The following is a 17,288-nucleotide window of genomic DNA, read 5'->3' as shown; positions in this document are numbered from 1 at the left end:
CGACGACCCCGTTAGTCGGGTGGCTATCTCAGCGTGCCAATGAGATGCGTCTAAATTACAGTTACACGCGTGTGTACACAATTGAGCATTTGGAGGAATTGTGACAATATCCTCAGTGGAAGAAATAGACAGCTTCAAGGTTAATTGGATAAGTCAGTTGGACAGCAGCAACATTTTCACTGCCACTTCATCCATCGTGAGTTTGAACTCGCTTATTTATTTCCTTTCATTTGTCATGAAGTCAACTGCGCAAATCGGTCTTGACTAGCTCAGAGACCGGAAATTCAGTGAATGGAAGTCTTTGAACTCTGGAATAATTGCGCAAGTCGGCAAAATCCTCGTCGAAATGCTTCAAAAATCCAAAGATGAACTTAACGCTTCTAAGATCCTCCCGATTTTCGTCTGCCCCTTTCACTTTCTGTGGTCTCTGAGTAGCGAGTGGAGGGCACATTGAACAGTGGGCCAGTGACAGGCCAGCCCGAATGTTAGCTGGTCCGTTGTGAGATCGAACGCAGACCAACACCTATGTTATTAACAGCTGCGATTCAATTGATCCCTTCAACTTCCTCCTGCTCTATACAGATTTTTAAAACCCAACTTAAGTGTGGATGCTGTGGTTGTAAGAGCAAGTCAGAGGCTAGGAATCCTGCAGCGAGGAACTCGTCTGCCTGTCCACCATCGAGAAGGCTCAAGTCAGGAGTGTGATGGAACACTCTCCATTTGCCTGGATAAATGCAGTTCCAACAACACTCAAAAAGTTTGACTTCATCCAGGACAAAGCAGCCCACTTGATTGGTACCCCTTCTGCAAACCGTCACTCCCTCCACCACCAACGCACAGTGGCAGCCGTGTGTACCATCTACACGATGCACAACAGCAACTTACCAAGGCTCCTTAGACAGCATCTTCCAAACCCATGGCCGCTACCATCTAGAAGGACAAGGGCAGCAGATACATGGGAGCCCCACCACCTGGAAGTTCCCCTCCAAGCCACTCATCATCCTGACTTGGAAATATTCCTTCGCTGCCGCTGGGTCAAACTTCCTCCCTAACAGCACTGTGGGTGTACCTACACAACATGCCTGCAGCAGTTCAAGAAGGCAACTCACTCACCACCACCTTCCCGAGAGCAATTGGGGATGGGCAATAAATGCTGGGCCAGCCAACGATGCCCACATCCCATGCAGCAATAAAGAAAAGGGGCGGGATTCTCTGACCCCCCCGCTGGGTCGGAGAATCGCCGGGGGCTGGCATGAATCCCGCCCCCGCCGGTTGCCGAATTCTCTGGCACCGGATATTCCCACCGGCAGGGGTGGGAATCGCTCCGCGCCGGTTGGCGGGACCCCCCTGGCGATTCTCCGGCCCACGATGGGCTGAAGTCCCGCTGCTGGAATGCCTGTCCCGCCAGCGAGAATCAAACCACCTCTCTTACCGGCGGGACAAGGCGGCGCGGGCGGGCTCCGGGGTCCTGGGGGGGGGGGGGCGCGGGGCGATCTGGCCCGCGATCGTGGCCCACCGATCCGCGGGCGGGCCTGTGTTGTGGGGGCACTCTTTTCCTTCCGCCTCCGCCATAGTGGAGACCCCCTCCACTGCGCATGCGTAGGGATGCCGTGAGCGGCTGCTGACGCTCCCGCGCATGCGCCGCCCGGCAAAGTCAGTTTCGCGCCAGCTGGCGGGGCACCAAAGGCCTTTCCCGCCAGCTGGCGGGGTGGAAATCAGTCCAGCGCGGGCCTAGCCCCTCAAGGTTAGGGCTCGGCCCCTCAAGATGCGGAGGATTCCGCGCCTTTGGGGCGGCGCGATGCCGGACTGATTCGTGCCGTTTTTGGCGCCGGTCGGCGGACATCGCGCCGATTGCGGAGAATCCGCCCCTGGTGTCACCTAAACATGACCTTTTGCTTTAACCTCCTCCACCCATTTTTTCAAGCCTTGTTATCCTGCACAACCGGTCTCTGGGTGTCATTTTTGTACCGTCCCTGTGGGGTAGATGTGAGTGGGGGGGGGGGGGAGTGCGGTGAAGGATCCATTTCTCCCTTTATCCAGCCTGAACCTTTGTCATCCTAGCAACATACTGACTGGGAACTGGATTATTTTGATCACCCCGGTCTCTACTGCTGTTTGATGCGAATATATATCCACTTTTAATCCATCCTCATCACTAAAATCTGTTAAATATCGACAGTACCTTGTAAAGGGAGACCAAATACCCAAGGTGTCCAGATCGCATGCATTGAAGGATAAGAAAGGAAGTCTGCTATCCGTGCCTGGTCTGGCCGACATGTGACTCCAGACCCACAGCAATGTGGTTGACTCTTAAGTGCCACTCTGAAATGGCCTCAGTTCAAGGGCAATTAGGAACGGGCAACAGATCTGGCCAAGCCATCAATGCCCACACCTCATGAACCAATGTTCACAATAAATCCACGCCTTCCTTGATGAAGCAGTTGAAGATGGTAGGGCTTAGGGCACTGCCCTGAAGACCTCCTGCAGCGATGTTCTGGAACCAAGGGCACCAAACCTTCTGGGAAGGAGATCATTGATCAGTTCAAAGGTGATGTCAGGAAGCATTTCCTCTCAGAATGGGCAGTAGAAATCTTGAACTCTCGCCCACATGCAGCTGTTGAGTCTGGACGTCATCGAAAAACTGAGACTTTGTTTTGGGAAGGGTGTCACAGGTAATGGAACAAAGCCGAATAGTCAAAGAAGTTGAGGAATAAATAGGCAATGCTTTATCTGGACACTGGAACAAGCAGCCTCAGATACAAGAGGCTGAAGGGCCTTTTTTGTGCCATCGACCTCTATGACTCTATAAGCCTGAGGGGCTGAATGAGCTTCTCCTGTTTCTCTGTCTCTTGGTCTTTTGAGAGTGTGGATCACACACAACATTCAGGAAAGTCAGCAAGTGTAAAACTGAGGAAGGCGGGGGGGGGGGGGGGGGGGAATCCATGATCAACTCAACTGGTACACACCTTACGGACATTGAAAGCCTGAATTGTGTCATGAAGTGATGAGTATCTGTTGTATTTAATTGGTGGCTGTTTAATGACCGCCTTCACTGTCTGCGATGTGCCGAAACCAGATGGTAAAACGAAACAAGGGAGCCGTTTAAATCCAGTTCTGATGATGATGACCTGATTGTGTAGATGTAACACTGTTACTGCAGCGTGGAAGTTTATTATGATGCCAGGACGCCACATGCGTTGACTCTTTGCCAGTTGGAGGTGCAGCAAATGGCCACTGAAATCACTATTCAGTTTTATTGCCAGTGGAGAAAGGTTTTGACTTCAAATTTGTGCCCTGTTGATCTGAGAGCCACTGCTGAGTGGAAAAGCTCAGGGTGGGGCGTTCCGCTTCCCATCACGTCAGGCCTGTTCGGCGACAGGAGCGGAAAGTCTCCCGGGAACTCCCAAATTGTATTTCGCACCGACATAAATGCGTGACGCGATTGTAACTTCCCCCCCCCCCCCCCCCCCCCCCCCCCCCCCACCACCCCATCCCGGGGTGCAGTGAGAACAGTGCCCGAGCAGTGACAGAGGGCAGTGTTGGGGTGGAGGGAAAGTTCGAGGCGAATTCCTTTGATAATGGCGCCCCCACTCCTCGAGGGTCTAAGTTGCTGGCAAGGTGGGCGAATCAAAGGCCACCCCGCCAACATTTTGTTGTGGGACCCGCCCCTTTAAGATTTTCACTCTTAAGTTCTGCACTGTATGGCAGAGAAAGTCGTCGGTGCAGGCGGCGGCTTCCACGACACCTTTGCCGCCCGCTATCCGCCTTTGCCGATTTGCGGGAAAATTTAGATCAAATGTTTTCATCAGAACGCAGTCCCTTTTCAGTTTTATTGGCCAGAGTGTAAACTCCTTGTGTACTTTCTCCAGCCAGTGGATTGACTGATGGGCAAGGTTCTTGTGTGGAGCGAAGTGGCGATGGATGTGTCTCATTTTGCTGGCACACAAAAGCATCGCCTCCGCTCAAATTCAGCCCCTGTCCTCCTCTCTTGAATGAATAGAGTTCCTCACCGATGTACAGTTTGGTGAGCCGTGATCTTCTCGGGCGCCTCATCCCGATTCCTTTTCCTCATTCGTTCTGGCAATGTGGGCATCGCTGGCGAGCCCAACGTCTAATGCCCATCCCTGAATGCCGTTGAGAAGGTGGTGGTGAGTGGCCTTCTGAAGGTACCGCAGCCCAGGATGTGTAGTGACCTTTCTGCAGCACCTCAATACAGCTGAATGGCTTGCCCGGCCACTTCCCAGGGCGACCGGCAGTCAAACCACATTGCTGTAGGTCCGGAGCAAGGTGCAGGCCAGACCTGGTAGGGCTGGCAGATTTCCTTCCCCTGAAGGACATGAGTGAACCAGATGGGTGTTTACAACAATGAGATCGTTTTTGTGTTAATTTTGTTTATAGATTTAGTCATTAATTGAAATTTAATTCAATCAGCTGCCATGGTCAAATTCAAACCCGTGCAGGATTTTTCAGACAGTTGCGCCCCGCCCTGCCACCCCAAGCGTCATTTGCGATTGCGTCCCCGCCAAAGGCCGCCATTTAATGCTCGTAGTGTTAATTGGCTGAAGACGGGACTTCCACCCCTCGCTCGGGAGGAGGTTCCACATCAGAGAGCGTCCGGCCAATCTGATTGGCCAGCTGCTCTGTAGTCCCCGCAGCGCCATTAGCAGCAGTGGCCAAGACTGGGACTACAATATGTTCCCATATTTGAAGTCCAGTATCAGATAAGCGTGTGAGGGCGCTCTCCCGGCGGGGCAGGGAGATGAGGTCCAAGAAGGTGGGGGGGGGGGGGGGGGGTGGGGGGATAGGGGCGGGAGTGGCCGGCTGGTTGGGAACACCAATGATCCACAAGGCTGGAGGTCAGTGCTTAGCCAAGGAGCTCACTGAGCTCTTTCATTCTATGTGGGAGCAAGGAATCATCCCGCAAGAATAAAAAGATACTTCTATGCCGACCGGGGTCATGCCAAGGAGCTCAACCGTATTCACTTGATTTGTCTTCAGGACAAAATACCAGATACTGAGCTGCTCACCCGAGCTGGCATGCCGGGCACCCCCACCTTAGTGAGACAGGAATTCTGATCTCGACACCGAGCCCTGCGGAGAAGCTCGCCCAGGATCGCTGCACCCGGCCCCAACCAAATACGAACAAGGTGCTTCCTCCTTCAAAAGCAAGCACCTATCAGAGGCATGGGGAAAACTCAAAGAGAAGAAATCACAAGCCAGAAAAAGGCCCCAAACTCAGTCGTCCGTGGCACCCTGTCCTCCTGGCAGCAGAACCCTCTGGGCACAGTCAGAGTCACACCCTATACAGCCACCTGTGTGCCCACTGGAACCCGCCCAAATACTCCAGCTGGTGAACATGGTCAGCTTCACCTCGACGGGCCAACAAGCATCCATATTGTATATGTACATCCTTTACTGTATTGACGGACCTGCCAATATCCCTCTCCGTTTTCTAGCATGTCGTCAGCAGCAAAGCAAAATCAATGGGATGAAATGACAGGATTAATAACCTCTCTCCGAGCATTGAGCCACATCTCTGGTGTCTGTGTATTGACTTCCTGCCATAGATGTTCAGCGCTTGCCAGTTTTGGGAGCAAGCTGCTTTATTTCGTCCTTTTCGGCCAAGACACGATTGTGCGTAACTGGAGCTGACGCGGAACATGCTGCGTTCCTCCCTCTCAGCTACACTCGCAAATAAACATCCGCTCACCATTGGCTGCCGGATGGATCTTACGGTACTACCTATCTCCATGCCATTTCTGTGGCTCACCCCTGTCCCACCGCTTGGGGACCCGTTGCGAGGGGGGGGGGAGGGGGGGCCGGGCACCTTTGGCGGGACTGGAGATCCTGCTGCTGGGAAAAGCAGGAAAATCCTACCCAATTCTTTGTATGCAGTTGTCAGCAGGAAGCAGGTTTAAATTGAGATGGTAGTTTGCAAAGAGGGAGGGAAGTGATGCTTCAGTTTTACACAACCATGGTCCCAGATGAGAACTAAGAGTAGGGCTAGGCCTTTTGGCCCTTCAAGCCTGCTCCGTGATTCAATATGATGGCTGATTCTTCCTTAATCCCACCTTCTTGCCCACTCCCCATGTTCCTTGATTCTCTTCGAAGCCAAATCCTATTGATCGCACCTCAAATTTGTTTAGAGCGTTCCAATTCTGGGCCCCACACCTCAGGAAGGCTATGTTGACTTTGGGCCGGGTGTAGTGGGGATTTGCCAGGCTGAAGAGATTTCAATGAGACGGATAAACTGGCCTTGTCTTGTCTTGATTGCAGAAGATCGAATGCTGAAGCAACCAAGGTGTTTACCACGTTAAGAGGATTCACTCGGGGGAGGTTGTCATGAGAATGTCGCTTTACGAAATGTTTGGCTGCTCATGTTACCGCAGTGATGTCAGAGTGTGGGTGGAGCTGAGCTCTGGTGTTGCTAACTTTCTTAATTTGGCTCTGTTTAACTACATTTGCTCAAGAGTCGCCAGGAATCTTTCGACACCGCCACAAGGTTCAGAATCGAATACTGATCAATGACTCGATACACCAGTTAGTAAGTTCAAAAGCAATGGCCATTTATTTACACACAGTCAAATCTACTTGTGCATAAACTCTACAAACTAAACTACCACTATTACTAAAGCCTATACTTAGCTTCGGGCGCCCACTCAGTCAGAGGAACAATGGCCGTTGCTCGGTTCTGAGGCTGCTGGGTTGAGCTGTTTACAGGATAGCAACTAGGAGCGTCTATCTCGTAGCGTGCGTTGACTTGGAACTTACTTGGTCTGCTGTAGCTGCTAGGCTGGTCTCTCTCTTCACTGAGAGCCAAAGCCAAAGGAGAAAGATTCTCCCTTGGGGAATACCTTATATATTCCAAAAAGGGCTTCGCGAACATTTGGGTGGGCCTTAAACTTGGCCTCAATTAATTGCATCTTTCCCAATCATTCGTATCGATCTTCCTCCAATAAGAGGGGTGGTTCCCTGATCGCTGGGCGTGTCCTAATGACCGTTTGTCTGCTTTGTTGTAGTCTCTTCTGGCGCCGGGATGTCTGTCTTAACATTGTGTATCTAAATGTTTCCCTTATGTCCCCGGAGATGGCTCGTTAGTATGTAAATCGTTTGGTAGTTTCTGTCCTGTCTGAGAGCCTAAGGTTCTAATCAACAGATAGACCTTGCACCTGCTCGTTTCGTAGTATTGTCCAATTTTCCCTGCATTCTTTGCAAATGTCCATTTTGTAACCGGGACGTGGCCATCCCAGATGGCTACACTGGTTCTGCTTTTTAGTTTCACTTTGAGAAAAGCTTGGGTGTGTCTGTCGTTTTTGGTTTAGTTTCTCAGTGTGTTGCAGCTGATGTCAGAAAAAGCAGCTGTACTGTTGATCTCCCTGCCATGAAAGACTATCTCTGGATCATTTGGTGAATTCAGAATTATAAATGTTTTCAGTCGTGAATGTAAACCCTGATGTACTTCTGTTTAAAGGTTTGTTAAGTCTTCTGGGTGTTAAAAAAGGACAGATTACTTAGTGTTGTAGTCTTTGTGGGTTGCTAAGATGTTCACTGTATGTTTTAAAAAGGTTAACTTGAGTTCATAGAATAAACATTATTTTGCTCCCCATACCACAATCTATTAAAAGTTGTGGGTCAGGTGAACTCCATGATACACTTTGGGATTCTCTAAACCCTGGCCCATAACAAGGTGAGGGAAATGGTTCCGCTGACAGGGGCTTGAAATCAGAACTTGAGCCAGGGGCGAACCAAGGACATTTTCCACACAAGGGCAGTTAGGGACGGGCAATAAATGGTGGCCGAGCCGGCGAAACGCCCATCCCCGTGAATGAATAGACAGAAACACACGGGGCAGGTTAAACAAAACAAGCCAACTGGTCTGCGCCTCTCCCTGTGACCCGCGTGGGCCGGTGACACGTGCGCTGCCTCTGGTGCGCAGAGCCTGTTGAAAAGCAAGTTGGATTATTAGACCCGTTCAGCAATGCTGCGAGACTGACGTAGAGTCACTATCCTGAGACTGTTCCTGACCTAAATTAATGACCTACATAACATCCCGACTAAAGGAGAGGATCCCGTGTGTCTTTCGTAAACCATTCTCCAGCACAAATATTTAAGCAAGTCATGATTGAAAACAAATTGCTTCAATGTGCTTTTTTTGTCCATTGTCAATATATACTTCATATCGCAGCCTACCTTCTGAGCTTAAAAGGCAATGTCCCAAATTCCTCCCTAGACCAGGCCGCCCATTTCAGAACCATTCTTTTAGGCCTTGTTGATTTGTCAACTTTCCTCCGTTTCGAGACTTCCCCTTTTACCCCTTGCTCACTCACAACCTCCGTCCCCCTTCTGCTATTCCTCAGCCCTGTGGAACCGGACCCACCCACAGCCAGTGTATTCCTCACAGCCTCCGTGCTCCCACCCGTAGGTCATTCCAGGCTGGGGGTTTTGAGGTTTCTTGGTGGGGTGAGGAAGTTGGGAAGTCTGTGCGGTCCATTTGCTCCCACTCCTGTGTCTCAGTGCGCAATAATAACCTTTATTAGCGTCACAAGTAGGCTTACATTAACACTGCAATGAAGTTACAGTGTGCATTGCCTTTGTAACTTTAAGGATGAGATAAAACATTTTTTAAACTTTTCCCCAGGGCAGGTGAATCAGCTGGGGGCTGCCAAGAGCACGTCAGCATTTCATGGGGAGAAAAATCTTTCTTTCAGAGGTGCAAGATTCCGTGAAAAATCGGATTTAGCCTGTTTTCTTGCCAGAACTGACTCTTTACCATTTTGTGATAAGGTTCCGCTCTTTTGGTAGCACAGTGGTTAGCACAGATGCTTCGCAGCTCCAGGGTCCCAGGTTCGAGTCCCGGCTTGGGTCACTGTCTGTGCGGAGTCTGCACGTTCTCCCCGTGTCCGCGTGGGTTTCCTCCGGGCGCTCCGGTTTCCTCCCACAGTCCAAAGATGTGCAGGTTAGGTGGATTGGCCATGATAAATTGCCCTTGGTGTCCAACATCGTTGGGTTACGGGGATGGGGTGGGCTCAAGTGGGGTGCTCTTTCCAGGGGCCGGTGCAGACTCGATGGGCCGAATGGCCTCCTATATGCAAATTCTATATGATTCTGCTTCCAGAGACTGTTGAGATAAAGTCTTATTGGCAACTCAATCTCATCACACCATATTTTATGTAAGCACAGAGGAGCGGCCTTCACAACTTACGACAATTAAAATCCAACCCTACGTTCTCCCAGGCCCACTCACGCCTATCCCTTCAACCCTCCCATTCGCTCCCCCATCCCAGTCCCAAGTCCTCCACTTGCTCACCCAGCTCTGTGCATTGCATTGGCTCCTAGACTTGTCCTTCATATTTGGGGCTAAGGAAATGAAATGAAAATCGCTTATTGTCACAAGTAGGCTTCAATGAAGTTGCCGTGAAAAGCCCCTAGTCGCCACATTCCGGCGCCTGTTCAGGGAGGCTGGTACGGGAATTGAACCGTGCTGCTGGCCTGCCTTGGTCTGCTTTCAAAGCCAGCGATTTAGCCCAGTGTGCTAAACCATCCATGTCTTTCCCAACCACAACAGGTAGACCACCCTCCGCATACTAGATTTGGAGGGGAAGCGCTGGCGTCATGTCACTGGCTGTAATCTAGAGGCCCTCTGGAGATCTGGGTTCAAACCCCTTCAAAGGAATTTAAATTCAATTAATCTGGAATTGAAGCCAGATTCCGTCATGGCGACCATGATAATTATCTTCAATTGTCATTAGAACCCATCTGGTTCACTCATGCCCTTTTGGGAGGGAAATCTGCCATCCTTACCCGGTCTGGCCTTCATGTAACTCCAGATCCACGGCAATGCGGATGTACTCTCTACTGCCCTCTGAATTGGTCAAGGGATGGGCAACAAATGCAGGCCTAGCCAGCGATACCCACAAAGAATAAAGGAAAATAAATCTCAGCTGGCAGCTCCCACCCAACGTAAGCCTCAATCTTCACATCTTTCAAAGTTCTAATCCACTTACTTCGACAACCCACAGCCCAAACCTTGCCTCCAAATTTCTCTCCTACCTGTGTCTGTTTTGTGGTGTTCTTTGTGTTTCTTATACTCAGGATGGGTGTTGTAGCGTCCACAAAGACCACACAAGCTAAGTTCAATAACAAAACTGACATTTATTACACTACTTAATACACAGCTTGACCACTTACTCCTGTAGCAAGCAATAATCTATTAAACTACAATCTACACTATTACTAATACATGTTTCATGCACGCTGTCTTAACTGTACTCTGCTCTCTCCCACACTCTCCACTCTTTCCCAGAAGCATGAGAGTCAGTCCTTTTAATCGGTCTGTTCCCAGCTCCATCTAGTGGTCAATTATGGTATTACATTAACCCATTATATACTAGACATTCTCCCTAATGTCACATGTTTCAGTAGCTCCTTGGTAACCCCTCTCCTTCTGGCTCAGACCTTGGGCCTTAGTGACTATTAACCCATCGCCAAGTCCCCGACTCTGATAGTTTTCTGCCTCTTACTTTTTTGTTGCATGTCACAGGTCAAGCATGCAAACTGAGTCAGTTCACAAAACAGCACACGTGTGCGATTGGAGAAGCTGGGGGCAGTTCTCCTTGGAAAAGGAACAGTTGCGAGGAGATTTGATGGATGCGTTCGAAATCGTGAGGAGATCTCAGTAGAGTAGTTCGAGTAACAACTGTTCCCATTGGCAGAAGGCTCGAGAGCCAGAACAAACAAATTGGCCAGATAAACATCAAATGTGGCTGAAGGAAAAACGTTTGAATGCAGGTAGTGGTTGGGATCTAGAATGTGCTGCCCGAAAGGGTGGTGGAGGCAGGTTTAATTGTGCCTTTTTAAAAAAGGAACTGGATAAACAGCTGAAGGGTAAATGATGAAAAGGACAAAGCGAATGAGATTAGCAGAGAGCCGACTCAACGGGCAACAGATAATATCCCGCACGGAGCCTGGGGGAATGGGAATGAGTACCATCTACGTGGTCCACGCAGAGTACGAGCTCCCCACTAGGGGGGGGAGAGAACGCTAATCCACCAATGTATAAAAGGTCAACCTAAGGCACTCGAACAGAGAGAGAGACCCGGTATGGATTTACCGGGAACTGTATATATCATATTGGAAATAAATCCAGTTCTCTACTCTACTGGGTGTGGACGTCCGGTGTCTTTATTAAATTTCGATGGGCCAAATGTGCTTCAACCATTCCATGATTCTTTCCCAAACAAAGGAGGCAGCATTAAGGCAAACATAATTGTAAGATAGAGACAAAAGAAAAAAGCCAGGGATCGTCAACAACATCAAAAAAAAGTGTCAGCTGTACTCAGAGAGGGTAGAACATCGAACAGTAGAATGGGTGGAATGCAAACACAGGGACAGGTGAGATAGAATTCCAAGAGAAACGCTGCACAAGGAACTGTTAACATTTAATATCTGAACTGAGTAATAGACTCAATGGAGTAAAACTTAGTGCAATAATGATGAAAAGAAGCTCTTGAGTAAACTTCCCCATTTTTGTCTTTTACAGCGATGAAACCATTGGAAAATGCCGACGATAAAGGAGGTACGTTCGATTCTTCTCAAGTCACCAGTTTAATCTGGTTTCCTGCAACACCTTCATGTCCAAAGATGTGCAGCTTAGGTGGGGTTGCGGGGATAGGGTGAGGGATTGGGCCTAGGTTGGGTGCTCTTTCAGAGGGTCGGTGCTGACCCGATGGACCAAATGGCCTCCTGCTGCACTGTAGAGATTCCACCAAACGATACTCGCACTCGATGTAGAGTTTGCCCTAGCTGGGCACCAAGCTTTGCCCGTAGGAATGGCCTCTGGGAGCATCCTACCAGAGTCATTCTCTGATTCTGTCCGCCGTGATTAAAGGGGTGGGGGGGGTGGGGAACGGGGATGGCCGCATGGCCGCACACCCGCTCGCAGATTCCTTCTGAGTGGTCCAGTTCATTTGTACCGATCCCGAGCAGGGCTACATGGGCTGCAGCGGTTGCAGAAGGCGGCTCACCACCACCTTCTCAAGGGCAATTAGGGATGGGCAATCAACGCTGGCCTGAGCCAGCGGAACCCACACCCTATGAATGAATTTGTAAAAGCATACTGGGTTACGGTGCTGCGATTGAGGATTGGCCCCTGGCGGAAGCAATGGTGCTGAAGCTAGCCAACTCCTCACCACCGTGTTCACAGGACAGACCAGCGGCTGAAGAATATAAATGCAAATAGGATTGAGCCGTCTACAGACCGACGGATTGAGCAAAGTGATTCATCCAGTTGTCCAGTACCGCTGTGCAGTATATCATGCAGCCATCATTTACTCATGATAAAAGGAAGCCTTCATGGGATGCATGGCCTTGAGCAGAATGAAGATCTCGACTGTTCCTCAAGCTTTAAGCTGTTCGTTTTTCCAATCGATTGTCAATTACCGCAGTAAATTCAATGCTCTTCCATTACGCGTCTGCAAAATAAGATCTTGCCACACTCACAATTCTTGCCCCCTCTGAGATCGGCTGAAAACCATCTCCTGTGATTGGAATCGATTCAGGGGCATCCAAGCTTTGTCTACTCAGGTCAACTAGATGCTGGCCATGAATTCTCAGGGGCAACGTTTCCAATTCCTGATTGAAGGAAACTTGTCCTCGCCTAATGTGCACCTTCTCATCAGAGTCTTTAGTAGATGTCTTGAAGATTGTGGAAGCGTTCGATAAGGTAGACATAAGATGCTTGCACTAATAGCAAAGACCAAAGCTCGCGGCTATAAACACCGCTAGGGAATGCAAGAGCAACCTCTTTAGCCAGAGGCTGGTGGGAGGATGGAACTCGCTGCAACAAGGGAATGGTTGAGGCGAAGATGTCCAGGTTAGTTGGATTGGCCGTGCTAAAATGCCCCTTGGTGTCCAAAGGTTAGGTGGGGTTACGGGGATAAGAGGGGGAATGGCCTAGATGGGTCGATCTTCCGGAGGGTTGGTACAGACTCGATGGCTTGAATGGCCTCCTTCTGCACTGAAGGAATTCTATGATTCTGACTGATGTGCCAATCCCGATCACTCTTTAAGCATGATGGACAGAATCATCTTGATGCATTTAAGCTTAGTTAAACACCTGAGGGAGACAGCAATACAAGGATCCATTGATAGAATTGGAGACACAGGATGGGAGGAGGCTTGTGTGGGGGACATGAGATTAATCAAAAATGTTGTGCACTTTGGGAAGTCACTTGAAGGGCAATGGGTCCTGGACATTAGTCACCTGTATTGAGTACAGAATCATAGAATTTACAGTGCAGAAGGAGGCCATTCGGCCCATCGAGTCTGCAGCGGCCCTTAGAAAGAGCACCCTACTTACGCCCACACTATCCACATAACCCAGTAACCCCACTTAACCTTTTTGGACACTAAGGGCAATTTAGCATGGCCAATCCACCTAACCTGCACATCTTTGGACTGTGGGAGGAAACCGGATCACCCGGAGGAAACCCATGCAGACAACGTGCAGACACCTCTCACACAGTCCTTGTTCACGATTCTCTTAAGGTTAATGTGCAGGTTCAGTCGGCAGCTAAGAAGGCAAATGCAATGTTAGCATTCATGTCGAGAGGGCTAGAATACAAGACCAGGGATGTACTTCTGAGGTTGTATAAGGCTCTGGTCAGACCCCATTTGGAGTACTGTGAGCAGTTTTGGGCCCCGTATCTAAGGAAGGATGTGCCGGCCTTGGAAAGGGTCCAGAGGAGGTTCACAAGAATGATCCCTGGAATGAAGAACTTGTCGGATGAGGAACATTTGAGGACTCTGGATCTGTACTCGTTGGAGTTTAGAAGGATGAGAGGGGATCTTATTGAAACTTACAGGATATTGCGAAGCCTGGATAGAGTGGATGTGGAGAGGATGTTTCCACTTGTAGGAAAAACTAGAACCAGAGGACAGCATCACAGGTCATAGGGATGATCCTTTAAAACAGAGATGAGGAGGAATTTAAGACAGAGATAGGTTTTTGATTAATAAGGGGATCAGGGGTTATGGGGAGAAGGCAGGAGAATGGGGATGAGAAAAATATCAGCCATGATTGAATGGCGGAGCAGACTCGATGGGCCGAGTGGCCTAATTCTGCTCCTATGTCTTATGGTCTAATGGTTGGCGGTAAGAGTGGGAGAGACCTGGTCTGCCAAGCTTGATACGGAGTGGCGCCCCCTCAAACTATAACGGTAAAAATAAAGTCGCCATAGTCCAAGATGACCATAGGCTGCTTTCCCCTTTGAACGGAGAACAAAGAACAAAGAAAAGTACAGCACAGGAACAGGCCCTTCGGCCCTCCAAGCCCGTGCCGACCATGCTGCCCGTCTAAACTACAATCTTCTACACTTCCTGGGTCCGTATCCCTCTATTCCCATCCTATTCATGTATTTGTAAAGATGCCCCTTAAATGTCACTATCGTCCCTGCTTCCACCACCTCCTCCGGCAGCGAGTTCCAGGCACCCACTACCCTCTGTGTAAAAAACTTGCCTCGTACATCTACTCTAAACCTTGCCCCTCGCACCTTAAACCTATGCCCCCTAGTAATTGACCCCTCTACCCCGGGGAAAAGCCTCTGACTATTTGAGGGGGGAGAGCTGACTGGTGATGGTTTAACCTGAGGATCACCCACCGCACATCAGGCGAGGGGCAAGGTTGAGAAAATGTGCCTTCATGGATAACCTCCGCTGGTATGGGAATTGAACCCGCGCTGCTGGCCTTGTTTAGCACCACAATCCAGCTGTGCTAAACCGTCCCTCTCAAGCTATAAGCCCCTGGCGACAGACTAGAGACCTGTTCTGCGAATTACCAGCTCTGTAAACAGATGGAAGACTGCCTTAAGAGAATTGGAATGCAGTTCCAAGTCGGGATGATGATGATGTTCCTATGTGCCTTCTTGGTTATCGAACAAGCCTGAGGGCATGACTGCAGTGCATCCAATAGATAGGACACACTGCAAACATAATGGTGGAGGCTTTAAATATTTAAACTAGTAGATGGGCTGCCAATCAAACGGACTGCTTTGACTTGCTTGCTGCCAGGTTTCTTGAGTGTACTTCTAGCTGCAGCCATCCAGGCAAGTGGAGGGTATCACAATACATCTCTCCTGACCTGTGCCTGTTTGGGTGGCCAAGCGGTGAGTCATCGGCCACACCATCCCCACCCTCTGACCTGCTGTGGGTGGCCATTGTCTTAATCCGGGGCCGGCCAGTTCCCCATACACAATGCCGACGGAAATATCCCTTCAGCCACGCAGGCAATTGGTAAGACGACTCTGTCCAACCGAAGACATGTACACAGCAGGGAAATACACAATTGTGTCGTGGTTGGGATTCATAAAAGCAGCACAAATATTATTTTTGCATGGACGAAGGAGGAGTAATTTGGGTCATTACTAGCCCTCAGGGACTCATTATCATCTCTCACTTCAGTTCTTCTCGTGTTGGGCATCTCAAGGGCAGGAAGGCTATAATGCCGTCCCAAGTAATTATTCTGCTTTAAAGTAAGTATTTGTTGTGAACTCGAGGCATTTGGCCAACGTGTGTTGATTTTCATCAGCGCCATCTTCTTACTGAGTTCTGCTGGTAACTAATGAGGAGCTGGGCTGATGATAACATTTGCAATGATAGGCCTGCAATGACAGATTGGCAATAATGAAGTTCTACTGAATTCCAACCTTGCCAGGACTCCAGATTTATTGATCTGAAGTTCTAATTCTGTACTCTCGCCACTTAATGGTCAGTAGCAGCCCCAGAGTCAACTTACAAAAAGCAATTGAGATTCTATCAGGAAATGTGTGCCCACAGAACCTCCAGAATAAATCACCACTAATGGTAACGTCCAGGCTTTCCTCAGCTTGTGTGATAAACCATCATTTCTTACTTGTCCCTGTCGCGCTCATGAGGAATGGGTCTCTCTCTCTTCAGATAGAATAGTTTTAACTCTCTGCACGCATCGGGTCTGCTGCGCTGTTGCCTCACTTCTTGAGTGAGTGGAGCACGTCCACATTCTGCAATGCACCAATTGTACTGCATGGACTTGAGTTTGGCCAACCGATGGGGACTTGGGTCTCATTTCAACACATTAGAGGTCATTGGAGTTTGCGGCTCAGGTAGACATTGGGCTGAGGGAACATGATGTGCGATAAGGTGCCTCTTTATGGGCGGGATTCTCCACTCCCGCGCCGAAGTGGCCGCGCCGTCGTGATCGCCGTCGAGGTTCACGATGGCGCGAAACGGCCCCGATCCCGACCGATTCAGGCCCTGACAATGGGCCAGGATCGGGGCCGCGTCATCTACACGCGCCAGGCCTTGTCGCCCGCGTAAAAGCGTCGCCGCATAGATGACACGGCCGGCGCCGCATAACGGGCGTCATCCGCACATGCGTGGTTGCCGTCCTCTCTAAGTCCGCCCCGCAAGAAGATGTCTGACTGATCTTGCGGGGCCGCGGAAGGAAGGAGGTCCTCCTTCAGAGAGGACGGCCCGACGATCGGTGGGCACCGATCGCGGGCCACCCCACATTTGAGGTACCCCCCGGTGCAGGATCCCCCCTCGCCCCCCCGCAGGCCGCCCCCCCCCCCCCAGCGTTCACGCACCGCTCACGACGGCAGCGACCAGGTGTGGACGGCGCCGGGGGGAACCCGCCGTATTGGCCTGGCCGCTCGGCCCATCCGGGCCTGAGAATAGCGGGGGTGCCGGAGAATCGCCATTTTGGGTGTCTCCGGCGATTCTCCGGCCTGCGGCCCGCGAAACCCGCCACTTGGGAGAATCGCGGGAGGGCGTCGGACCAGCGTCCCGGGAAATTTTGGCGGCCCAGGCGATTCTCCCAACCAGCACGGGAGTGGAGAATCGCGCCCAAAATTCTGCGATTGTATACGTATATATTCATCAGGTGCAGTAGTCAGTTATCATCATCAGAGCAAAACAGAAGTTGTAGGGTGGAGAATGGGCAGCACAGTGGTTAGCACCGCTGCCTCACAGCGCCAGGGACCCGGGTTCAATTCCGGCCTCGGGTGACTGTCTGTGCGGAGTCTGCACGTCCTCCCCGTGTCTGCGTGGGTTTCCTCCGGGTGCTCCGGTTTCCTCCCACAGTCCAAAGATGTGCCGGTTAGGTGGGTTGGTCATGCTGAATTGTCCAAAGGTTAGATGGGGCCACAGGGATTGGGCGACGGAGTGGGCCTAGTTCAAGATGCTCTTTTAGAGGATTTGTGCAGACTCAATGGGCCGAATGGCCTCCATCTGCTCTGTCGGGATTCTCTGGTTCT

General features: G+C 50.4%; 1 protein-coding gene across 9 annotated transcripts in view; it reads left to right on the top strand.

Annotated features, from left to right (window-relative positions):
• The window catches only part of LOC140404410 (CD276 antigen-like), a 370,294-nt gene that overhangs the window by 299,971 nt on the left and 53,035 nt on the right, over window positions 1-17,288 (top strand). For all 9 annotated transcript variants that reach the window (XM_072492913.1, XM_072492914.1, XM_072492911.1 and 6 more), the window contains one exon: window positions 11,540-11,575. In XM_072492913.1, coding sequence (XP_072349014.1) covers window positions 11,540-11,575 — 36 coding nt within the window. The remainder of the gene's footprint in view (window positions 1-11,539; window positions 11,576-17,288) is intronic.

Source organism: Scyliorhinus torazame, chromosome 30, assembly GCF_047496885.1.
Source record: "Scyliorhinus torazame isolate Kashiwa2021f chromosome 30, sScyTor2.1, whole genome shotgun sequence".
NCBI lineage: Eukaryota > Metazoa > Chordata > Chondrichthyes > Carcharhiniformes > Scyliorhinidae > Scyliorhinus > Scyliorhinus torazame.
The sequence above is the reverse complement of the archived record's forward strand: the minus strand, read 5'-3'. Positions and strand labels throughout refer to the sequence as shown.